At 34.9% G+C, this 27,825-nt stretch overlaps 1 protein-coding gene across 2 annotated transcripts in view; it reads right to left on the bottom strand.

The window, feature by feature from the left end:
* Nucleotides 1-20,660, bottom strand: part of LOC145304085 (uncharacterized) — a 111,274-nt gene extending 90,614 nt beyond the window's left edge. For both annotated transcript variants that reach the window (XM_080145843.1, XM_080145842.1), the window contains exons 1-3: nt 20,617-20,660; nt 429-575; nt 130-249 (exon numbers count right to left, since the gene is read on the bottom strand). In XM_080145843.1, coding sequence (XP_080001969.1) covers nt 130-186 — 57 coding nt within the window. In that variant the 5' untranslated portion in view covers nt 187-249; nt 429-575; nt 20,617-20,660. The remainder of the gene's footprint in view (nt 1-129; nt 250-428; nt 576-20,616) is intronic.
* Between the last annotated feature and the right edge of the window lie 7,165 nt (nt 20,661-27,825).

The raw sequence follows: 27,825 nt of genomic DNA on the forward strand, positions 1-27,825 counted from the left end.
AAATTTTGTGTATCATCATTGGGGATGTACATCAATTTACCTTTCGTTGTATGTAGAAATTGTACATACTTTTACAAGAACATACATACACCTAGTTTATGAGGAATCTGCGCTATCATATTAGATTACCTTAAACAGCGAGCTTGACCGGCTAGGCGGGGTGGGGCGTTCTTTTTTCTGTCGCATTTCTACAGAGTCAGCTACTGACCTTCCCTCACTCTCGCCCCTCGATTCTGAGGGGGTGTTGTCCTAGGAAGTTATGGAATTATCATTATTTTCCTTATCGGTAACCTTGCTTCTGTTAAATGTGGTACTATAAACCAATGCATTTTGTCCAATTAATGATTATCAATGAATCACGGATTTGTTGTTTGTCTATGCGTTAATTAAGATCTCAATAACGGCTTTTAAAAATAATAATTCCATGCCTTTGAAAATCTCCCGTCTTCGGAAAATCTATAAATTATCGCGTTAGGATCATCGAAAGCCGATGATCGGCCGTCAATAGAGTCAAACAAAATCGGCTGGCCGAAGAACTGCTGCCCGTCGTCCGGGTTCCCTTCTATATCGTCAGCCTAAAATAAATATAACTTATTACAGAGTGGCTGCGCTTTTTATAATAATAATTATAATTGATAAAACAAGGATAATTATCAATTATGTATGTTCATAAGTTGCGTAGCAATACCAAGCCAAATTATTCATAAAAGGACAGTCAGGAAAGAAGGGGACAATGAGCTGTTTATTACACTAGTCCATAAAGTTTTATTATAACGTTTACTTATTCGTTGGCTTAATAACTTTTGATGACTTTTATTGGTTAGTTAAATAATTTTATTGTTTAAACGTTTCAACCACCAAAATTAATCTACAGAAGGTGTAATTTGGTGTATCATCATGAGGGATGTACATCAATTTATCTGTCAGTGTCTTATCCCTTTTCATTCCCTGAATATTAAACCTTATTTTTTATAAACAGGGGCAGTAAGTAATATTCTGTATGAAGAAAAAAAGCAAATATTTCTATAGATGGCTTAACATTAATTTTGTTAAATTAAGCATCTTATATATTATTATTGATGAAAATTAAAAATCCACGAATAAACAAGAAATATACAGATGGGACTTACAAACATCAGAATTTGATGATAGCTTTTCTACTAAATTTTAACGATAATAACCACAATTTGATTGAATAATCTTTATCAAGAAGTCCTAGAGTCATTAAAATATTGTGTTTAATATTAATGCACTTTGACTAAAGAACGGCTTTTGATTATTTTAACCAAAACAGTGATATAATTTCAAGAAATCAAGGATAAGACAATGGACAATAACTTTATCCTCCCCCAATATGTAAAAATCCTCTGTCGGTATCCTATAATTAGGTGGAAGTATGGGAATAATTTCAACGCTATTGTCTAATCCCTCTATAAAACTTTTGACAGGTAAAAAAAGTTAGAGGAATATACTTATTCTTCAGATGAAATTTCCCAAACTCTTTATTTTAAAGAATTCCCATTAAAAGCCTTAAAATGTACTGACAGTGTTAAAAAGGATGTCTGCTGTTTTTTTTCCTGTATTTTTTCATCAGGAACTTAAGGATTAGTCATTTCATAAATTTATCTTCCAATGTCTTTTAATTCAGGGATAAGACAATGGCCAATAAATTGATGTACATTCCCAATCATGATACACTATTTTACCACTTCAGTAGATTAAAGTATTAGTTGTTGAAACGTTTGAGCAATCAACTTCATAAGGCATTCAATCAAAATTCACTGAAGCCAACGAATAAGAAAACGTTATCATAAAAATTTGGGGACTATCTTAATAAACAGCCCATTGTCCCCCCCCCCCTCTATCTCTCTGGGTTTAATTTATTTTCCATCGTCAAATCCCTGTATCCCTGGTATATAAACATAGTTGAAATAGATTGAAGTATAAACAATAAGAATATAGGATGTCTTTCTAACAGTGTGCAATCACTTTCGCATAACATAACATCTACATAGTTTTTAATACTCACAAAATAGCATGATCCTTGTCTAAAAAATACAGGATGTTTGTATATCTCTCTGTCTGTCTTTTTGTCTGTCCCCAAAGATCTTTTTAACCGCTGAAGGGTCTTGTTTACAGTAAATCTCCTCATATGTCTTAAAAACGTTATTTCTCTCCCCAATTCCCCCTCCTTTCAATTAGGGTAGCAGCCGCTAGTAGCATACTAAAATAAAAGCAAATTGCTTGAGAAGTCACTTTCTGTGATTTATTGACAAATTAAACATAAATAAAAAATAAACAACTAATCTTTTTCCTTTACAATTCTATATTCTCCAACTTTTAAACATTATTGTCCTTGTTAAAATGGAATCTAAATATCAGATTAAAATAGAAAATATTTCTCTGCTGAATAAATAGATGTATTACCCTGGATGGCCAATCAGACTCACTGATCTAACTGGTCTATGTGTTTAAACAAGAGTTGTACTTCACAAACAAAAGCAGAAGGGAAGGGGGTTTGAAAGTCTATTGGCGATTTAAAGTTCTTTCCTAATGTTTATTTGTCTATAGAAAAGTATAGTTTTAGATAGACATAGCATGACGCGAGAAGAAATAGTAAAAGGTTAAAAACGACAAACGTCCAACAGTAGCGCAGCTAAATGAATGAAAGAGAGAGAGAGAGAGAGAGAGAGAGAGAGAGAGAGAGAGGGAGAGATAGAGAGAGAAGGAGAGAGAGAGAGAGAGGGAGAGAGAGAGAGACAGAGAGAGAGACAGAGAGAAGGAGAGAGACAGAGAGAGACAGAGAGAGACAGAGAGAGACAGAGAGAGAGAGAGAGAGAGAGAGAGAGAGAGAGAGAGAGAGAGAGAGAGAGAGAGACAGAGAGAGACAGAGACAGAGAGAGAGAGAGAGAGAGACAGAGAGAGAGAGAGAGACAGAGAAACAGAGAGAGACAGAGGTAGACAGACAGAGAGCAATAAAGCAAATATAGAAATCGCGAGAGAAAACTTACAGACAGACAGACATCGTCGTTTATAGAGAAGCTTTGCAACTAAAACTTTCACCCGATTAAAAAGTTAACATTTTAACTGTGTGTTTTAAAATAAACAAGGATGACAACACCATTAAGTAACCCAAGCAAAAATCATCTTGGCAAGACAAACGGATAAAGTAAAGTATAGATGTTCAGTAGTCATAAAAAAGAAAAAAGAAAGAGAGAGAACGATTATCAAACGTAGAAAATCACGTAAACTCTCAAATAAAAATCTTTTGTAGCATCGTGGTCAGACCGACAGACCTAGTAAGTTGTATGTTGAATACTATTTGTTAAGGGGTATTTTATCCAAAGCAAAGAAAAACCATTTTGCCCCATAGAATTAAGGACTGTCTGACAGACGGACAGAAAAAGTGATTGCTACTTAAAAAAGAGAAATACGTAAATATAAAACTAAACAAACAACGGTTTTTTTTTATGAAATATTAGGATGTTTGACTGTCTATTATGATCTCACTAACGGCTATGTACTTCTATCATGTTTGAGCTATGGGCACATTTTTTTGTTGGGGGGGGGGGGGGGAAGAATTGTTTTCCAGGGTCGATTTATCAATGGAGAGGGGAGTTGCCCTACCCCAAAATAGGTAAAAACCCTCCATGGACCTATGAAAAGAAGAACCATTACGGTTAAGTGATAAGTAATACACATAAACATTCTGTTACTTATATACAAGGATTTGCAAACTTCAAATTCTAAAATAGTTAAAAATAAAAAGGAGGGAAATGTAAAGAAATTAAATAAATGAGCTATTTTGGTCGCGAAATTCTACACAACTAGAACGAATTCTTAGCGAATTAGCGCAGCTACAATTCCTCTAATAAATCACTAATCTACACCTATAAAGGATAGAAAAGTGTAAAAAGTTAATGTTTCATATAAAAATACATTTATTAATAAGGGAGGGGTTAGGATCTAAAGGATAAATTGATATAGTACATCCCCAATGATGATACGCAAAATTACCCCTCCTGTAGTGTAAAATAAGTTGTTTGAAATGTTTGAACACTCAACTTAATAAACCAACCAATCATCAATCACTAAAGTCCTCAAAGTTGTTAAGCCAACAAATAAGAAAACGTTAATATAACACTTTGGGGACTAGTGTAATGTACAGCCCATTGTCCCCTATCTCTCAGGGTTAGGAAAAATATATATGTTCCATTATCTTCTCCCTCTCTAATTTCATAACTGAAAATAAATTAATATTACTAAGGTCATTTCTGAGATTTTGACAAAACAGCTTCAGTAAAGAGTAGCTTTACTCGTAATAAAAATAGGGGATTTTTAAGAATATTTTTGTGAAACGTTAACAAATTACAATAACATATTCACTTACAACGATAATAGACTATTCACCCCCCCCCCCCCCCACTTACATATAAATAGCAAAGATACTCTAAAATCTAATTATGAGTGTACGTTATTAGTTTATCATTATTTTATGTATACTACTTTCTGTTTTTATTTTATTCTATAATTTTCTTAGTATACATCCGTTTGTAAAGCATTCTGATAATTACATAAATCTAAAGGTTGTTTTTAAATGATGTATATGGCCCCTGCGGGACACTAAACTTTAAAAGACCTTCCAACTACTACCTAACTTAAAATTAGTTGATTGGAATCTCAAAAAAGTATAGAACTTAACTCACTTAAATCACAATCCATATAATAAAGTATTAGTAATAAGGTGTCTATCTGTCTGTTTGTACCGAAGAATCTCACTGTTTCGGTACGCATGCCTTGCCGTACACGAATTCTTAATCTCCAAGCCCTCCGAATGACCAACATGTGAATGTTTACAAATGTGTATTTATTACCATGAAAACGGTGCATCTAAAACAAAAATATAAAAATTAATTTCATAATATTAATGGCTTATTATTTTTGTATATCGAGGTTGCGTGATTTCAATTTAATTAAAAATATAAAATTTCTAAAAAACTTTAAATTGGCACGAAACATATTAAATAGCATCAGAAATTGATAATTTTAGATTCAAATGATCAATAAAATTAAGGAAAATATTCGTATGTCAAAAGTTAGCAGTTAAATGGTCTATTTGTTGAAAAATTAATGTTTTAAATTTCTTCGTAAAAATATACCATACTACACTTATTATTAAGAATTAAAGATAAATTCTTACCACATTATACGTCAAACTAAGCAGGAAGGCTTATTTGAGATCTTCCACGGATTAGAGCGCATGTATATCCATCCAATACATTATTTTTATTCACGTAGCTCTTCACATGGGAATCAACAAGGAAAAAATGTGCGCGCCTTTGTTTGTTTACAAGCGAAGCGCGGAGATAGTTAGGAATGCCGCGTAACACACTCATTCTCTGGTGTAAGGAAAAGGGAATTAATGGGTTCGAACTTGCCAGGGAATACAAGAAAATCATTCCAACACACACCCGTCTAGTCACTGGGAATCGAACACAATAACTCATCTTAGCATCATGCGTGCAGACAGTGTCCACAAAATCACAATCTCATAACGCATAAATTACAAGAGTTTAAAATGGCATGGCCATCAGGCCTAAAATTAATTATGGTAACTTACGAACACCACAATAACTCAAACCGACTCCACTACCACATAAGGATAGGAATAAGGAATGGGAAAAGCATTCAACATTCATGAAATGCACATTTACCACTCACACATCTCATTAATCATGGCCTCATAATCTCAATTAAAGTTAGAATTACAGACCATGTAATTGCGAATACATGAATTAATAATCAATAGTACCTAAACTTTGATTAGGTACCTACATAATAATAGGCAAATGATTTTTATATTAAAAATCGCATCAATAATTAAATAATCAACTCAAACTTTTAATCAAAAGAAAGAAAGATTAAATAATGACATTTTTTCTACTGAATCTTTTTGCTAGAAAAGAAAAATAGAATTTTCATAAAAAACTTTTCAAAATTAAGCATTTTCTCCAGCGGAAAAATACTCGGGCTTACATCTAGACATTCTTAGATAAGATAGGTAAATCCTTAAATCTAACATGTTTAATAAAATAGATACTTAAATCTAAATAAAATATGACTGTAAAATCATCAAACATCGGAAAATTAAAACTTCATAATTTTAAATCTTCGTGAATCAAAATTGCGTAAAATAAAATTGCAATTGAAATATGCAAATTAAATTACCAAAATAAAACAAAAGCTCAATTATAAGAAAAGAACTTCTCTAAATGCTGAGTTTGCAATTTCTCTCTGTTTTAAGAAGAAAGCAACTTGTACATATTCATACAGTCAAAATTAAGGCAATTTGGGGCCTCAGTTAGAATGAACCCCTCAAGATACAAACTAACCAATCTTTAAAATATTAATAATGCCGTGTTCCAGCTATCCTGACGGACGTTATGTCTTTCCATCACAATTTTTGATACTGCATAATTTCCGACAGGATTTCTGGCGCAGGGCTCCATCAACTGAAAACAAACATAATTAGTGATGTTTAAATCAAATCAAAATTAAAAGAATCATGAATAATTCAAGAAACTTTAGAATCATCAATCAAAGCAATCAAAATAAAATTATCTTATGCTTTAGTTTTGCCGTTCTGTAGTATGTCTGGCCGAGGTAACAGAGCTAAGATACACTATAGAGCGGTCTTATTAAGCTTAAATCTTCGAACTCAAAGAATCTACTTAATTCAAGACGAAAAAAATCTGCATTTTTCTTTAGGTACATCGGTTAAAAGGTAAATAGAAATAATTTTAATATATATGTAATATCAAATTATCTATGTGATTATAATAAATCTTAAAGAAATATTTGTATGATGTAAAAAATTTCATTGTGTTACTTTTTATCATATCGAATTTCAATTAAACAAAGATAAAAATGTTCGTATTTGCGTAGGTACCTAGGAAAATTTCCGCGAAAAAAATCCCTGGTCCCGGAAAGACTTAAATCATTGAAAAAACTTGCGTAAACATATAAATAACTTAAGTTTGCATTTCAAATGAAAAAATCTTGCGTCGATTTGAAAGTTTAAACGAAATTGAATCAAAATTTGCGTTTTTTGTCTTTCGAAAAAAAAATATCTGATAAATCTACCGTAAAAATAAAATTCAAAGTTAAACAAGAACGATACTTATACTAAACTTTGGGTAGATTGATCTTGAGCAGACGTCTTGCGGAAGTCTCGTTACTCGTGGCGGCTGCGTCATCTGATAATTTGAACTTGCAAACCACGGTCCTCCCACCTGGGCGCACTTCTTCCACACGCCCCAATCTGAACTTCTTCATCAAATTTGTGCTATCGTCGATCAGCACCACGTCTCCCGGCTCGAGCAGCACCTTGTTGCTGCGCCACTTGACGGACTTGAGTAGCTCAGGCATGAGCTGCTCCTTGTACACCTGATGGAACTGACGGGTCAACTCCTCCAAGTTCTCCAGCCTCCTGGTGATGGGCTCTTTACAACCTGTCTCAAAGGTGCAGATTGCATCGTTGGTCCTGCCGCCTAACAGATCAGCAGGTGAAATTATTCTCCAGCAATTGACGTCATCTCCTTGGGTGGCATAGGTCAATGGCTTAGAATTCAGGACTCGTGCAGTCTCAGCACACAACACCAATAAATCATTGAAGGTTACAGTAGCACCAGCCAACTTCTTGTTCAACACACGCTTGACCAGCCCAACCTGCCTCTCCACAGTACCCACGAACGAGTGTGCTGCGGTGGGCACCAGATGCCATTCAAAATGCATTCGGGTATCCTTCAAAAGTTCATCCATAATTCGCTTGGCACCGGCCATATTGGTGCCTCTGTCTGTGGTAACCCTTCTAGGCATATTGTAAAACGCCTGAAGTTTTCTCAAGCCGACCAGCACGGCTTCAGTTGAATAATCAGTCAACACATCAACAAACACAGCCTGTGTAAATCTACAGGCCACAATCAACAACCAAACCTTGTACTTGGTCTTGGAACTCCTGGTACCAACGCCAGGCTTCGTAACTTCGATCGGCCCCGCAAGGTCCATATGCACCTCCTTGAAGGGCACAGAGGGCTCGACACGATCTGGCAGAATATTAGCAATTGCGGGACTCGAACGCTTGGCATATTCAATGGAACATGCAGCACAACTCTTGACCACTTTCATAGCCTCCATGCGGCCATGTGTGATCCATGCATACCTGCGGCTTTGCGCCAACGTCTTACGATGGCCTCCATGCCCCAATTCATCGTGGGACTGTTGAAGGATGAGCCGCGCCAGCCTGTTGTGGCGGCTGAGCAAGACAACACCTGGGCTGTCCTTCATAATCTTCCTGGGGCCTCCAGCAGCGGCCTCAAGAGCCTCATCTCCTCTCCCGGACATTTTCAATATTGTAAATGTCCTAAGAGGATAACATCCATCATGACCCACAATGGGCCAACAAACCTGGACCTTGTGATGATACGGTTGAAGGGAGTCGAATTTCCCCTCGGCGTCCATGGTCATCTCCTTCTCTTGGTTGAAGGAAGTCAAAAACAGGTCACAAACAGAATCCATGTATGTATTTGTGAAAGTATAGTTCTCATAATGCTTAGAACTATCATTGTTGCTAACATCATCCTCAATTGTTGTAACGCCACGTTTCTTGATAAGCAGCGTTTTAAAGCAGTTGGCAGCCTTAAGAACTGCGGCCACAGTCCTCCTCGCCTGCCTGTAGGTCCTTCTTGCCAGGGACCTCCAGAAATCGTTGTCCACTACCTGTGTGAACATTACCTTGAGCTTCGCCATCTTGGGATTTAGCTCGCTCTCGGGAATGGATGCATTTACCTCACCCGCCGTCTTAACGGGCCACTGGTCCTGTTCCAGGCGCAACCAGCTTGGACCTTCCTGGTATGTAGATCCAGGTTGTACATCCTCAATCGTACACAAACCACGCGTCGCCAGATCGGCGATGTTGTGTTGGGTTGGAACCCATCTCCAATCTTCAGGGCTCGTCAACTGTTGTATCTCGGAAACACGATGACTGTTAAAAACATTTAACATAACACTGTCACTGGATAGCTGAGCTAGGGCACAGCTGCTATCACTAAAAAATACTTTGCCAGAAATGTTGAAAGGTAGAGCTCTGGCTACAGTATCCACAAGCCTGGCCAAAATTAGACAACTAAGCATTTCTAACCTTGGTATAGACTCAATCTTCACTGGTGCGACACGTGACTTGGCGCAACACAAAACTACATCATATCCTCCAGGAACTGGCCATCTCAGGTAGGTGATGGCTGCATAGGCCTGGTTAGATGCATCGCAGAAACCAACAAGCATTGGAAGCCCCAACGGCTTATCAGGAACCATCGAACGTCTGAACGACACATTTCCAAGTGCCGAACGGTCCTGGAGGCTGGACACGAGCTCCGACCTCAACTCTCCAGGTATAACATCATCCCAGTTACATCCATGTATGCAAACTGAGCGCAGACAAAGCTTGGACTTAAGCAGCAATGGCGCTGCTAGACCCATTGGGTCATAAAGTTGTTGCACAATTCTCCAAACTTCACGTTTAGTTATCAACTCAGGTAGACTTCTCCAGAGATCCTCCAGGTCCAGATCCTCTAGTAACTTTCTACCCTTAATCTTCTCGCCGTGGTTGGCTCTGACAGGTAGGAACAACTTATCCTGTTTAGGGTCCCAAACGAGGCCCAGAACTTTTACACTGTCAACATCATCTCCAGAATAAACAACAGATTTAAACTTGAAATTGCCAGGTGCAATCATATCCTCCAGCTCTTGGACCAGCTGGACAGCTTCAGGTTTACTGTTATGACCGCTCAAACAGTCATCCACGTAAGTACAAGTCTCCAATTTGACCGATGGAGGATCTTGATACAAAATAAATTCGGAACTGAGTGGTTGCTGAACATCTCTCCACACATCCTGCTGGGCTACAACGTCACAACCTCTAATCTTCTCAGATCCATAAACATCTTGAACATCCTGCTGGGAACGTCCACCAAAAATACGACCAGTGAGTCTGAGGGCGGTCACGGCCATATCTCCAGCCAAGGCCTCACCAAAGTTGATGGTTTTGGTAAGGTAAACCTCTGGCTCTCCATCAACTGTATCAGCGAAAAAAACACGTTTCAGCTGAGAATCTTCATAGGTAGCTAATAATGAATTATAGAACTTCTGAATATCAGCCACGAATGCACACCTATAACTTCTGAACCGGATAAGATTGTGCATCAGAGTATATAATGGAACTGGGCCGTCCATCATAATACTATTGAGGCTTAGCCCCTTGCAGCAGAGGCTAGAATTGGCGCATATCCTCAAGGGCGTGGAAATAGACTCTTTATATGCGCAGACTAGGCTCGAATAATACACGGGCTTAGTATAAGCTAGGTCTTCTGGCGAAGCTTTCTGATACACTCCACGAGACACAGCTTCTTGAAACACTTGGCAGAAGGTGCTGTATTCACCTTTTTTAATCATTCTCTGCCGGTCACGTAAGCAGATCTTATAGGCCTGCTCTGAATTGTCAAATAACACACTTGGCGGCTGCTTGTAGGGATATGAAGCCGTCCAAACATGGTTCTCAAGATCTAATGTCAGACCTTCTTCAATCAGCTGCCGCTTACGCACATCCAAGGCGGACTGCCCGGCGGCTATGGCGGCGCAATGACGGCAGTTCTTACAACCGCTGCACATTGATGGCGGCTGTATTCCCAAACTCTCAGTACTCAGGAACTCCATCTTGCTGACCTCCAACTTCACAGCTTTACAGGCGACAGGATTAGCAACAGTCCTGCCATCTGCGGACACAACTAAATAGCCTGTACCAAATAAGCTTCTGTACAGTCTAGAATCACCAACCATTTTATCTGCACACGGGAACATAGCTGGTGTCAAATGGCCGATTAAAACATCAATCTTGCCGTCGACCATAGAAAAATTATCAGGCTTCATGTTGAAAATGTCGGCGGCGGCTGTAGGATCAATAGAACGCAACCCTTCTTCAGTACCAATGCTGGGCACTACCGCCGCCTCCAGAATATGTGAATTCCGGTTGCGGTCAACCAAACAAATCTTGACTGTAGGACATGCTTGGCTCTTTCCATCTGCCAGAGAAATAGTAGCTGTGCGACCAGTTGATGGCAACTCTAACTTCTTGGCAATACTTCTAGAAATCAACGTCAAATTTGCTCCACTGTCCCACATGGCATTGACGGTGACTTGACGTTTGTCAGCCGCCAACGCCGGGACCTGCTGCAACATCAGCATAAAATTGTTCTTGCTAAACAATTGTGATTCATACACTGCCGCAACTTGTCCACTAGCAACTGATTCATGTAATAATGAATTATGAGGCTGGTTGCAACTGTCAATGGTACAGCTGCCAAGCTTATCGGCTCTGGGACAATCGGCCACCCGATGCCCCTTTTGTAAGCAGAGCAAACAGGCGCCTATCTTCTTGATGAAGACTTTGCGTTCAGGAACAGACATATCCCTAAACTTGGAGCACTTAAACAACAGGTGATCAGAGTTACAACCTTCCGACGGGCAAGGCTGTTTCTTCTTGGTCTTAGCTGGAGACCCAGGTTTACCAACGGCTGTAGCTGCGGCCGCAGGATTACCCTTCTTCTTGGAGGGGGTGTCTACATCGATTGAACACCTCATCAAAATGGCGCCACGCTGTTCCTCTATAATCTTCAACAGCTTAGGAATATTTGGGGTATCCATCGAGCCCAACGCCAGGTTGAGCTTGTCCTGGAAATCACGTGGCAACTTTTTGGATAACATTTCCAAAAGAATAATGGTCAACCACTGGCTTGTGGTGACTTCCTCATCATCATCATCTTTAGTCAGCTGCTCGAGCTGGCTAACTGCACCACCAAACTCTGCTAAGACTGTCACAATCTGGTTGGAGTCCGACGGTTTAGGCTTCTTCTCCCATTGGTTGAAAAGGCAGAGCATCTGACGTGTTTTGGACTTAAAACGTGCGTCGAGGTAAGCCCATTGAGATTCATGTGATTGAATCTGAATTAACTGAAGTCTTAACTCTTTATTTTTGCAGACCTTTTCACTGCTCAACAATAACTGTAAATATGACGGGTCCTGTCCTACGGTAAGCTTTTTAAAATTGTCCTTGAAACTTACGTAGGCTGACTCTGAGCCGTCAAAGCTTGGAAGAAGACGTTCGTCGACACGATTCATATATCCTGGCGTGAACATAGAACCGGTGCCGAACTGTGGTGTGCCAAACGGCGACACAAATGGCGATGCTGTCGAAGCACCCGCCGTCGTTGTAGGCGGCTTCACAGGTTCAAGCTTAACCTCGGCCAGCCGTTTCATCAAAGCAGACAAAGTGTTTATAATTGGTTCTGGTAAGGGAAAGTATGACCCTTTAATAACCTTCACAATCTTTAAGCAACGATCATATAGTTCAGCCTTATGGTCAGGCAAATTATCACCAACTAAATCAACAACACTTTGAATGTCACTAAGCTCCTCCATAGCATCTAGAGCATCTTTCAGAGCGTTATAATCTTTTTGCACAGTAATTATATTAGAATAAATGTCACTAAACTCCTCAAGCTCTTGGATTCTCACACCAAGCTTGCTAAAACCGACCATAATGCTATCGAATGTCTCGAACTTGTCATGGACAAGGATTGACTCCTTAGTGAAATGTCTAACATCAAGCTCTGAAGATTCACTGACCAACTTCATCACTTTATCTAGTTCACTGGTTAGGGCCTCAACGGCTGGGCGCAGCCGTAGTCCCAGTTGAGCGCCTTTATTCTTTTTAGGACCCATGATTGTCACAATAATTAACTGTACTGATTACGATTATAATAGTGTGTGGTAAGGTATCACAACCAACACATTCACAAAACTTCACAGATATTTTCTTAGCCGCATCTGTTCTGTCTCGTTTTCATTGTTTCGGTACGCATGCCTTGCCGTACACGAATTCTTAATCTCCAAGCCCTCCGAATGACCAACATGTGAATGTTTACAAATGTGTATTTATTACCATGAAAACGGTGCATCTAAAACAAAAATATAAAAATTAATTTCATAATATTAATGGCTTATTATTTTTGTATATCGAGGTTGCGTGATTTCAATTTAATTAAAAATATAAAATTTCTAAAAAACTTTAAATTGGCACGAAACATATTAAATAGCATCAGAAATTGATAATTTTAGATTCAAATGATCAATAAAATTAAGGAAAATATTCGTATGTCAAAAGTTAGCAGTTAAATGGTCTATTTGTTGAAAAATTAATGTTTTAAATTTCTTCGTAAAAATATACCATACTACACTTATTATTAAGAATTAAAGATAAATTCTTACCACATTATACGTCAAACTAAGCAGGAAGGCTTATTTGAGATCTTCCACGGATTAGAGCGCATGTATATCCATCCAATACATTATTTTTATTCACGTAGCTCTTCACATGGGAATCAACAAGGAAAAAATGTGCGCGCCTTTGTTTGTTTACAAGCGAAGCGCGGAGATAGTTAGGAATGCCGCGTAACACACTCATTCTCTGGTGTAAGGAAAAGGGAATTAATGGGTTCGAACTTGCCAGGGAATACAAGAAAATCATTCCAACACACTCACTAACCGCTGAACCGATACGGTTCTCCTTTACATGGTAGCTTCTCAGAGAGCCTGGGTACCACCACCCTCCCAAGTGAAATCGCCCCTAGAAAAACGACCCCTCCCCCTACAAAAAAATCTAAAATTAAAAATGGGGGGGGGGGGGAATTAAAAGTAATCCTCTCGTAAAATAATGGGATTTTGCAGAGATACATTTAAGGTATTTAAAGTAGCTAAGCGCGATAAAAGATTTACGTATTTTTAGAAAGCTTAATAGGGGGGATCATGTAAACGAATACAGCTTTTTAGTTGCGAAGCTTCTTTGTAATTCGAAATGTCCGTCCGTACGTCTGGCAGAAACGGACATGATTTCTGTGTTTTGGTGCTTATGGGTGTGTTACCCTTGTTTAAAAACTACTCTATAAATCCTTACAGTTCTCCTGTCTGTCTCCTAGGGAGGGAGGGGACATTGAGCTTTTATTACTGTTTATTACTGTAGTTTCCAAAGTTTTATCAAATTTTGATTTGTTGGTTCATTAAGTTGAGTGTCCAAACGTTTCAACCACTAATAATATAAAGAAGTTTTAATTTTGTGTATCATCAATGGGGATGTATAATAATGTATAAGCTTATAACTTTAGATCCCGGATCTTAAGCTATGTAGAACACAATTGCATTTGAAAACTAATTTACTTTTATAAAGTATATATTTAATTTACTTAAACATTATAAGGCTTCAAACAAATATATTTTTAATTTTTTATAATTTAAAATATAATCATTATATCTAAACAATAAAATAACAAGATTCCATATGTATGCATTTCTGGTAAGATCCCGAAAACGGCTGGAATAATATACATTTTGACATTTGAACACTTAATTAATGAACTAACCAATCAATTTCCAATAAAAGCCTGCAAGGTTGTTAAGCCAACAAAGAAGTAAAAGTTATTATAAGACATTAGGGACTAGTGTAATAAACAGCCAAATGTCCTCTCCCTCCCTGCCCCCCCCCCCCACCACTGTTAGCCACTGATTTACACATAAATGAAGTAGGGGGGGGGGGGGTTAACATGTTTACAACCCCAAGAGGCTAGGGGCAACCCCACTTGTAGAATTAAAAATAATAGATAGTTTGTTCCTATTGTTCCTTTAAAATTTTAAATAATTAGCGATAATTAATGATTATTTAAAGTTATTTTTACATTATTACAGCTTTAGAAATTAGTTCTTAAATCTAAACACACTAGCTTAAATATTCATGGCTTTGCAGTATTTTAATTGTAATATATAATATACTAGCAGCTACGCCCCTAGAGGACTCTAGGAGTGATATGTTTTCTCCCAATTCTAATAAAACGTGCCAAGTTTCAGAACAAGAAGAGAATACCAACCAAGTTGAAGCCAATCTCCAACTCATATGACAAAGCATAAACTTAGCTACCAAACCGAATAAGTTAAACGCAATATTGTCAAAATTTACAACATTTAGCTGGTTAGGCTAAATTGATTCAAGTGATAGATGTGATAAACAATTCAACTTTGCCAAAGAAAAAGCAGTTCAGTTCAATACTTTAAACTTAGATTAAAATTATGTTATGAAGTACTTATAAGCTGTAATTTGTGAGAATATTAAATAAAGCTAGATTTTCCAAGAATTAATAAATAAAGATTTATCCAATGCTTAATTAAACTCTAGCAAGCTACCAGATGTATTTAGCTTTTCTTATAACAATAGAAACTCAGAGTAAACTGCATAGCCGGCTTATACAAGTACAACTTGATGCGCTACCGTACCCTTACTCCTAGAATCCAAGCTATTAAGCTACAGAGCTGTACTAATCAGTGTCCCAAAATCTAATTTAGCATGTATTATACAACTTAATATTTCTTATCAAGCATCCTTAAAGAGAGGTACAACTATAGAGGTTCCCATGTTCCGGTATGCTCCAGGGCCTCTGGAGTGTCAACCGGTGCGAGTGTCCCCCTAGGGCCGCGACCAATGGCCACAAATATACTAGCATTCTCTAGGGCCTCTAGAGTGTCATCTAGTTGCAATTGCTTGTACACAAGGTTCTCAATTGCATTTGTGTCGTGCGTTTCAGTCCCTAAAGCTCCAAACGCCTACAGATAGCTGTCCTTTAATCTCTAGTAATTTTACAAGACTTAAAATATTTGTATCTACTATATATGTAATTGCTAACCACGTTGATTCCTAACCCTCAACTAAGAATGATTCTATTTTTGCACTTGAATAATTCCTAATCAAGTTGGAGGAAAGAACTCCACTCTTTACTAACGTTTTCCAAAGGTACTAGGGCTTTCTAACAAGCTTTGATATTAGCAACTACTTTGAATTTCTAAATAAAAGAAATCATCAAAGTATTTTTGAAGTTACTTTATATTTAGACAATATAGTAGCAAAGGTCCTTTAACAAGTTGTACATGTAGACCATCATAACCTAATGAATATCAACTATATACATAACCACTAATCACGCTATTCCCTCCGCAGGAATAACTCCGCTCTTTACTAACCGCTTCCAAAGGTACTAGGGCTTTCTAACAAGCTTTAAATTAGTAATTATTTTGCTTTCTAAGAAAAAGTCTATTAGATAAAGAATATTTAAATAATAAACATTTACCAAGATAATATAGAGGCAAAGGTCCTTTAGTAAGTTATGATATGCTTATAAGTTAAGTTTTTAAATTAGTTTTACTTTTACTCTTAAACTGCTTAAGTAATGGCAAAATTAATACAAAGACCTAAGTGTTGTAAACACTTCCACGCGAAGATCTCCTATTATTTATTAACTTTTGTGCAATAAAGAATTGTTGTCTCACAACTTCAAGTTCAAATTATTCAATATATACCAAAGTGAAAAATGTACTAAGTGTTTATTGTTTATACTTTATTGTTGATTAAATGTGAGTATCATAGTTTAGTATTGTATTCTAACATAAGTATAATAATGTTTTTTAAGTTATTTTCAATTATTTTATATAAGGTTAAATATGTTTTATGACAGTTAAAACATATCTTTGGATTTGCAAAGTGTAAACCATAAGTTCTTAATAAGAAAGTAAACTTTAAACTTATAATATTTGATTCTTTAAGATTTTCTTTACACTTGACATGTAATTGTTTGTTATCTAAATACTTTGAAAAATAATCATCAAACTTCATTATGTTTTGTAGATTTACAAGTCCAAAGATATAATAGTTAAACTTAGATAAATTTGCTAAAGATAGTTTTTTTTTTAAAGCAGCATAAGTATATGATTTTTCAGAACTTAGCCTATTTCTCTAGTTTTGAGCTTCATTTGATTTTTACAAGTCCCAACAGGGAACTTGTAAAATTTCTATAAATCTCAATAAGAGTAAAACAGAAATTAAGATAAATGAAAAATTGATACACATAAAAATAAACACCATTCTAATCAAAACTAACAGAATGGTTAAGAAAAGAGATAGTATACAGATAAACACATTAGATAGGTTAAACATTAAGAGATACAGAGGTTAAATAAAAGATTACGAGTGAATGAGTGTGCAAGGCTCATTGAGAACCAAATACTTTGCTGCTCTATTTATACTGAGATCTTAGAATGTTCTAGAATTTAGTTAATGGCATAATCTGATGCAATCCTAACTTTTTGTGCAATAAAAAGTATAACAAAAACTTCTACATCAGTTTTTGTCATATAATAAAGAAGATTCTGGAAACTTACACATGATGCAATATTAGCTGTTTATGTCATAATAAAACTTCTACATCAGTTTTTGTCATATAATAAAGAAGATTCTGGAAACTTACACATGATGCAATATTAGCTTTTTATGTATGACAAAAACTTATTCATTGGTTTTTGCTTGTATAATTAAAGTGTTTCTAAGAACATTCTAGTATCTATATACAATTACATATTACAAAATAATGATGAAATTATTGAATCACAGTAAATAACTATACTCTTGTTTCCTACAAAAAGTCTAGAATATTCTAGATATAAAACACAATTATATAACTTTGAACTGTTGTGCAATCCTAGTTTTTGCTCTTGTAAAATTGTAGCAAAAACTGCACTTTCTGTGGGAAACTCAAAATATACTAATACTTGGTTTTTTTTTATGTATTTTAAAACTACAATTCTTTTTATGTTTTTTTTTTATTTTTAGAACTTTTTTATTTAGTTTACTGGACATTAGTCAAATTGATTTTTTTTTTGTATTTTTTAATAAAAAGTAAATCAGGAGCACTCGACGATGGAAGTTGAATTTCAACGGCCAATTTTGTATCTAAGTTTTAAAAAGAGAAGTCAAAACAAAATTTTTGGGAGGGGGCAATTTTTACTAAGAGCGATTTCTTGAGAGGGTGGTAATACTCTCCCCAAAATAGTTATAAACCCTTCCATGACCAATGAGAGCGCTACCCTATAAAGGAGAACCCAATCGGTTCAGCGGTTAGCTAGATACGTCTGGTACTTCATTATAAGGATATGTATTTGTTCGTTTGTGTGTGTTAAATAGCAATTGGTATTTGTATTTGTAATTGTCAGATTTTTTGAGGGGTCTATATGTTTTTATTCTATATCCCAAATATAAAAGTAAAACGATTTATTTTTGTATATATGTGCCCAAAGTTTTCGCTAATTAGGATTAAAATTTCTCTCCTTTATTGTGAAGGTTTTTACAGGTCAATTAGAAATCGGCCCAATAAAGAAATACACCCCGACAAATTTTTTCATACTTTTTATAAGTTAAGTTAACCACCCATCTTCCTTTCTTTAAATGGTCCTAGAGGCTTCAATGGGGCGCAGCCGCTAGTTTTATTCAAAACAGACAAGTCTACATGAAATTAAACTCTTTTTTTGTTGTCTAGATTTAAGACTACAAATAACTTCCCTGAAAGTTAAATTAGGGCCCCATCCCTCTCTCATTTAATAATAGTGAAAAAGTGAAAAATGGTTAGCTCTTAATATTTGCCTTTGAAAAACTAGCGGCTGCGTCCCTACCATTTAAAAAAGGTAAAGGGGTATAGTAGTAAAAATAATATGAAAACATCCCAAGACCGTCATTCTTAAATAAATAAGAATAAAAAATCGCGCAGGGGTTAATGAGATCTCAAAGGACAAACAAAAATCCTTACTTCTTATTATAATTGGATAAATCTGATGAGAAATTTTGATAGTAGATAGTGGAGTGTAGAGAGGGGGTGCAACAATAATACCCAATTAAAGATCTTGGGGGTGCTATTTCTACCATCTTTGTCTGTATAAAAAAAACTGAACATGACATTTTGACGTTTTCCCGTCATTTTGATACTTAATTACAACCTTAACACAAGATAACTAACGCAATATAATCAATTCAACTATATTTTTGGTTAAAAAAAACAGACATTTAAGTACTGAACAGTAAAAATAGAGAAAATATTTTGCTACTACATATTAATTAACTTTAGACTAATTTAAATGTAAAAGCTATAGAATATAGTATTAATGTCAGTACTTACAGATATACCCATGTTGTAGAGTATCTGCGCTTTGAAAATGATATTTCTGCGCTAATTATGGACATAATTGTTTTTTTTTGATAACTTTGTAATTTCCCATTAAGTGCCCATTGAGCAACGACCCCCACCCTCCTTATTTTTTAAATAAATTGACAATAGGAGGTTCGGGGGAGGGGATTATCTTTTTTTCTATATCAAACCCCTGCAGGGGAGGGGATAACCCTGCGGGGCCAATATTAACAGTGCATATAACCTAACCTAACCTGACCTAAAATAGTAAAATAAATTTTAAGATAGGGGGGAGGGTTGCTTTGCTCGGCAAAAATTTAAAAATAAATTTCGATTATTTGAATTTATAATAAAAGAAACATTTTGAAACAAACAGATTAAATGCAGAATATTAATCAGGGATACGAGGATAGCACAATGAACGAGAAATTATTCTCCCGATTAGTTTTATGTGTGTAATACTGCCTTTGCTACCTAACAGAGAGAGAGGGGACAATGGGCTGTTTATTTTGATTGGTTGAGTGTTAGAGTGTTTTACCCATTACTTTTAATCTATAGAAGGGATAATTTTGTGTATTATCATTGGGGATGTACATTAATTCATGGCCATTGTCTTGTCTCTTTAGATCCCTGGGAAACTAGCTTTTATGGGAAAGAAATGATGGTAGATTAGTTTAATTGTCAATGCCCCCTTCCTCCCTGATTTTTAATACAATTATAAATTTTTATTTTAATAATATTATTTGTTACATTTTCATAGGACATGCATAAAGGCTCTTAAGAAACATCCGTGTCATAACAAAAGACGTCGAAGCTAGTAAAAGTAGCTGACTCAGATTATGACGTCAAAAAAATTTAACCAATGAGAGGCCAGTAAACATTGTAATTGACCAATGGTAATATTTATAGTGGCCTCTCATTGGTTAATTTTTTTAGGTTATAATCTTTTAGTCAGCCACTTTTACTAGCTTCAAGACGTCGAATATGTTTCTTGCAGCATTGAAGTAATGCCTTGGCTTATAAAAAGATAAAATATCCGCTTGAATGCACAGTTAGGACTTCTCAGGAATATTAAAGGATAAGATTGATACAATAATTTTATGCCATCCTACCTTCCTGCAATCGTGATAAACACAAATACCCCTGCAGTAGATTAAAATTGCTGATGGAATGGTTCGTTTTTTTTCAACCAAACCAAAGGGTTTTTTAAGTCAGCATATGACAGAACAAGTTAACAAACTGTTGGCATCAGTATAATTTACAGTCCAATGTCCCATCCCTCCCTCTCTTGGACTTCTAGATATTGATGTGTAATCAAAGGGTGAGTGTTGTATCATTATTTAAAAACCTCAGCAATTATTCAAACTTTCATTCACTTGAAAATTATAACAGCTATATCAGACCTACGGACAAGACCCAATCATAAAATAGCGGCTAACAATAAAAAGATTCATACCTGTAATCTGTAAACAACTTCCTATAATCAATTTTAAAGTTTTTTTTATGATTTTTAGTGTATTTAAAAATATTACAATTTTTGTTTTCAATATATGAAAAGAAAAATATATTTTTTGACCAAATAATATTTTATTCAAAGTTTTCTAGAAATGAAACACTTTTTCAGTCTGTTAACTAAAGTGTCTTTAGTTTCCAGTTTTAATCTTTTTATTTCTTTTTGCAGACTTCCTTATTTATAGGCTAAAATTGGAGGAATAATTTTAACCATAGAATTTGGGGCAGGATTGATTTACCGTCCAATGTCTTATCCATGAATACCTGAATTTTCCCCACATAATGTTTTAATCTTCCCCCAAAATCTGGTGAAATAGATATACTTTATATCTCATATTACTTTATATAAAATACTTCTTACTTTTCAACTAGTCAAAAAAAATCTAAAACAGCACAGGGTTATTGCACTTGAAACTTGTATGCAAATTAAAAATAACATTTGATGCTTTGATGATGAACAAAATTACCCCTTTAGTAGCTTAAAATCGTAGGTAGAAAAGTTTAAAGTTCAACCCAACCAATCAAGTTTTCATAAAATGTGACCATAGTTTTAAGCCAGCAAATACTAGAGCGTGATTAGAAAACTTTGGGTACTAAAATATTTCTAATTTAAGAAGATAAAGGATTGTATTGTTAATAACCTCTCCATACCCAAATCGAAATTTGTTTGAAACGAGGGAACGTCTAAAATGAGCATTTTTTTTCTGGGCAGCACTATTACGAGATAAAAATGAATTATCATGTAGTTTCAATTACGAGGAGCGAGGCTACTCTAGTATTAGGCTCTGTCTGTACGTCTGTCCGTCATTAAGAATATTCAGACAGGCAGGGGTTGGTTATCAGTTGGAAAATTTTTTGAAAATATTTGAAAATGGAACAGCGGAAATGTGTGACGTCATAAAAATACGTCTTTAATCCATCTCTTTTTTTAGGAGTTTCTTTCCCACTTCTTCTCTCATTCTTCCTTTTCAGACGTATTTTTATGACGTCATACTTTCTGCTGTCCCATAAAATTACTTTGTAAAAAATATATTGTAATACAAATATACTTTTATTTTAAAGGTCATTTAATTATTATTACTGCGTTACTTTTGGAAATACTTGTCCTAGAATTAAAAAGCTTTTTAAAGAGCAATGCAAAAATTAAATTAAAAACATTATGATGAGATGATAAGCAGGGATACGACAATGGACAAATTAATCTTTCATTTAATTATAAAATTTTGAAGATCTAAAATGAGATTTTAAAAACAAAATTCATTCAAATTAAATCAACAATTTATTTTCTAAATTGTGATATTTTCTTTATTGACAACAATTACAGCACACTATAACAAAATTCATGATAAAATGTGAGGGGAAATAGAATTTTTTTTTAGAAAATTTAGAAGCTGTTCATAATTCATATAAAAAATTATTTGCCTACCATTGCATTGGTTAATTAAAATGTATACTGGCCTGCCATTTGTAATTTAGTCTGTGTTTGGCCTATCATTGGTCATTTGTATTAGAAAACGTCATATTTTAAATAGGCAATGTAAAGAGCTTTAAATTAATTATTCTTGTATTAACCCATTTAATCAAATGCCCTAAATTTTGGGTATAGGCTAAATTCAGATAAAAGAAGGATAGGACATTTACAGATAAATTAATCTTTCTACAAAATATTTAAAAATACAAAATTTTGCAAATAAAAAATAAATATCGTGATTTTTAATTATTTTGTGTTTTATTGGCCTTTCCCTGTATAATATTATTTAGGTTAAAATAAAATATTCTTTTTTGCCTACAAATATTTAGGGGTGTTGGGTTTCAAAGAGAGCAAAAATGTATGCGATGACAAGTAAACTTAGGGTCCGATTATGTACTGTAAGTATTGTTGTTTTCTCGAGCTTTGCTAATAATGTAATGTGTACAAATCAAAGAGTTAAACCAAATATTATAAATTCCCAAAGAGAGAGAGGGGACAATGGACTTTTTATTACACTAGTCCCCAAAGTTTTATAACAATTGTTGGCTTATCAACTTTGGGGACTTTATTTAATTTGATTGGTTGGATCATTAAATTAAGTGTTCAAACATTTCAATTACTAATTTTAATCTACAGAAGGGTTAATTTGTGTATCATCATTGGGGATGTATATCAATTTATCGGTCATTGTATTATCCCTTTCGATCCCTGATAAATTCCCCATTTAGAATCAGTATTAAAGTAATCATTTGCTTTGTACTTTTCAAACGACCACACATTCTCGGTCTAAAGGGTATCTTTGATAAAAATGAAAGCGTGTGCTATATATTAAAGACAGGCACGTTCATAATCAGCATAGTTTATATTTCATTGACCTATCTATGAATCCAGGGGTAATTTGAGAAAACAATGAATAACTAAAAACAGTATTCCTAACCCTAACAGTCAAAATTCAATGGGTGAAAAAATTGAATTTTTTTTAAAAACGTCCGTCTGTACGTCCGTCCGTTCGTTATTTAATTTAGGCATATTAGAATTGTCCTATTTCAAACTTTTAATTATGATTCCTGTAACAGCTAGGTTTGATTTAAAAAGCAACTCTAAAATCGTTACTGGCAAGTCCGAACGTCCAGTTAAAACATGACGATTTTTAACTGTTTTTGACAACTTTTTGTATAATATGTATAATAATACATCTGATTTTTGGAATTTAATTCTTAGGACAGCAAGGTACAATATTCTTAGGGAATCATCTCAATATTCCAGTCCTAAAAATGTAAGTATGTTCTTAAACCGTGCTTATTATGTATTTGTACGTTTGATTTCAGAGCTTCGCTTCTATGAATGTCGTCATCCTTGTTCTAAAGAAATTTATTGTCTTTTCTGCAATTGGAAATGTTATACTATCTTTAATACAAAGTAGAACGATGTCTGTCTGTTTGTGTGTTTGTTTGTAGCGAAGGATCTCGCTAACCGCTGAACCGATCGGGTTCTCCTTTACAGGGTAGCTTTTCATAGTTCCCGGGAAGGTTTATAACTATTTTCTTGGGGGGTGGGACACCCATAACCCCCCCAAAAATTAAAAAATACCCCCCCCCCAAAAAAAAAAAATTTTCTTTTTTTGGTCTTAAATCTAAATTAAGAAAAATTGGTTTCATCAAACCTCTTAGGGCAAAGCCCCTAGAGGCTAGGGGCGAAGCCGCTAGTAATGTTAAATTATAACAAAGAGGGATGGGACACCCCAATCATGATAAACAAAATTTATCCTTATGTAGATTAAAATTTATGGAGGAAAAGTTAAGACGATCAAACTTTATTTACACTAATCCTTAAAGTTTTATAATAACGTTTTCTTAATTGTTGGCCTTACAACTTTACAAATGGGGACTTTTAATGGATTTTGATTAATTGATTTATTAAGTTGAGTGTCCAAACGTTTCAACCTCTAATAGTAATCTACAGAAGGGGTAAATTTGTATATTAACATTAGGGATGTACATCAATCTATCGGCCATTGACTTATCCCTTTAGATGCCTGAATATCATAAAATATAATAAATATCTTATCAGTATTATTTACAGTTCAATGTCCCCTCCCTCCCTGTAAATACAAAATTTTATGAAAAAGACGGGGAGGGGTGGGCTAGTAGTGTTCAACTGGCAAAAATAGTAATTTTGTAAGAAAAGAAATGATAAAAACAAAGGCATAAATTTGCCAGGTTACTAAGTTAATGCTGACAACAAAAGAGAAACATTGGGAAAAAGGGGGACAGGCACCCCTTTAAATAAAAATATTTATGGGTAGGGGGTGGGTTAAGAGAGTCGAATAACCCCGCCCTAGATAATTTTTAGCTGTTTTCTTTAGAATGAAATTAAGACTTTATATATTGACAATTAATCCTATTATCTATAATACAAAGTAGAATGATGTCTGTCCGTCTGTCCGTCTGAAGCTTAAGATCTCGGTAACCGCTGAACCGAATGGGCTCTACTCTTCAGGGAATATACCTACTGGTCCTGTGGTGGTTTTAAGATATTTTCTTGGGGGGTGGGACACCCCCAACTCCCCCAAAAACAAAAAAATCCCCCCTTATTTTTTATTTTGCTCTGCTACAGGCTGCCGCAGGCTGTTTTTTTTTTTTTTTTTTTTGTAACCTTTGTGGAAGGTTTCCACACTTTTTTTACCATCTCTTGGGGCAAAGCCCCTAGAGGCTAGGGGCGAAGCCGCTAGTATTATATAAAGTAATAATCTTTTTTGTCCTTAGCAAAGGATCTCGCTAACCACTGAACCGATATGGTTCTCATTTACATAGAAACTTCTTATAGGTCTCGGGATGGTTTTAGGTTATTTCATTTTATAAATAAGTCTAACGGTTTAGAGCTATTTTTATGCCCCTCCTTATGCCTTCGAATATAAAGCCCCTAGAGACTAAAGGCACACTTGATTATTTATTTTTAAGTGACATGATTTTATGATAATACCTAATAAAGGGATGCAAACACCCTTATTAAAACGACTAAATACGCCTTTAAAGTCAACCTAAATACTTATATCGCGACAATAAGGCGCGGTCAACCTATTCAGGGACAGGTGGTATAAACCCTGACAAGAAAAACTATATTGCCTCAAAAAATTGCAAATTCAAATAAATAGCAATTGATGTTAACATCAGAGAGAGGAGGGGACAATGGGCTGTTTATTACAATAGTCCCCAAAGTTTTATATATTTTAAGAGGCTATAAAATTATATTTTTACAAGTGCAATATCTATTCCTGGGTTAAAACAAGCAATTCATTTTGCAAACTAGGCCGTTGTTCGTTCAGCAAGGGTAGCTCAATTACAGACATTTTAAAATTGAAAAAGTTTAAAGTACGATGTTTTAAATATTATATATTTTAAATATTATATTATAAGGGGACATTGTACTGTAAATTACACTAGTACCCAAAGTTTTATAACCACATTATCTTACGCGTCGGCTTAAAAGCATTGGGTCCTTTTTATTGAATTTCTGGTCCAAACATAAAGTCAGTTTTGGAATCAATAGGACAATTCTAACATGTCAAAATTAACGATAAGATCTGCCGTTACGGACGAACGGACGGATATACCGGCCCTAATTATAGAATGTTTCGCTTGAAATAATGGCTTCAATTAAGTTTTGTTATGTTAATATATGTTTTGGATATTAAAATTAATTTATCTGTCGACATACTCAGTGTTATGTCAACTTTGCTCAACAATTTAACAGGGATAGCACTATGGAGATAAATTGCATTACTACAGGGAGGGGGGAGGGGGAATTGGACTGTAAAATTAAACTTGCTTGAAAACTTTTCAAAGTAATAATATCCAAACTTTTTCACCAATCATTTTAATCTACGGAAGAGACATACAATAATTTAATGCTTATTGTCCCTTAAAATTTTAATCTAGAAGGGATATACAATATACATCAATTTTAATGTACATTGTACATTGCCTCTTAAAATCCTTAATTAACTATTAATCTTGTAATATAGTAATGGTTATCAATAAAGAAACTCATAAATCATATAAAAACTTTGAATTTCTGAGTGGAAATAGAAATATACCTTGATATCCCATCCCTTATCTCTATGATCTAATGTCTCCATTTCTGCCTTTTTTTGGGGTATGAAGAAAGGATTAAAGGTCAATTTACCCCCAAATGTCCTCTCCCTCCATTTTCAATATTTAGATTTAACAAAGAATTGAAGGAATCGTCAAAAATTTTGACACAAAACAATTTATTAATTAAAATCAGTGATTTTCAAGGATAAGACAATGGACGAAAAATTGATATACATACATTCAATATGATGATAAACAAAATTACCCCTTACATTGATAAAATTGTATAGGTTAAAAGGTTGGACAATGCTTATAGTTTAACAATCAAAAACCATAAATAACCCCAAATGAGTCAACGAAAGGGATTTAAAGGGATAAGACAATGGCCGATAAATTGATGCACTTACAATTACCCCTTTTGTAGATTACAATTAATGGTTTAAGCGATTGTGCACTCATCTTAATGAACCAAAATTTTTGTCCAACAAATAAGAAAACGATATTAAAAAAAAAAATTTGGGAACTAGTGCAATAAATAACCTAATCCTCACTGGTTCCCTCTTCTCCTTTTCCGAGTGTCAATACTTATTAATTCTAGGGGTGTGTTTTCACTTCCACCTATTATTATAACCGCAAAGTTATAAATATTTGCACAATGCCAAAATGTACAAGAAGGCAGAGATAAGACATTAACCAATAAATTGATATACATCCCCAATAATGATACACAAAATAACCTCTGTAGATTAAAATTAGTGGTTAAAAGGTTTGAACACTCAACTTCATGAAACAACCAATCATAATTCACAAATTTTTCCAAGGTTGTTAAGTAAACGAAAAGGAAAACGTTATTTTACAAATTTAGGGACTTGTGTAATTAACATCCCATTGTGTTCAATGAGATGACATTTTGTGCTGCTGTAATAATACGCGATTTTGATGAGTTGAAAATTTAAACCTTAAGCGGAAATAAATGCTCACATATATTGCATTGCCAATTCTGTTATCATAAGGGATAAGACAATGGATGATAAACTGATATTGGCCACCATTTACAAAATCCTTTTAGTGGAAAAATTAGGACTCATCTTGTAAATATATGAAAAGTCCCTAATTAAAGGGGAGTGCATAGTTATAAAACTTTTGGAACAAGTATAATTTAAAATCCAATATCCCTTCCTCCGAATACAAAATTAGATTATCAAGACATAATAAGACAGATTACAATTGCTAAATATATATCAGCAATATGTGCTTTTACCTAATTGGCTACCTTTTCAGGAAGGGAGGGGACATTGAGCTGTAAATCACACTGATTCCCAAAGTTTTATAAGCACGTAATATCATACCTTGGTTTATTTACTCCAGAAACCAAATTTTTCTCCAACAATATTAATTTTACAGTAGGGGTAATATGTTTATCATAATTGAAGCTGTACATCTACAGGGATCAAAAGTGATAAGACAATGGCCGATAAATTGATGTAATGCCTAATGATAATACACAATATTACCCCTTATGTATATCAAAATTAATGGTTGAAACGTTCGAACAATCAACTTAATGAAACAACCAATCAAAATTCAA

This window comes from Acartia tonsa, chromosome 13 (genome assembly GCF_053477335.1).
Source record: "Acartia tonsa isolate MP-2025a chromosome 13, ASM5347733v1, whole genome shotgun sequence".
Lineage (NCBI taxonomy): Eukaryota > Metazoa > Arthropoda > Copepoda > Calanoida > Acartiidae > Acartia > Acartia tonsa.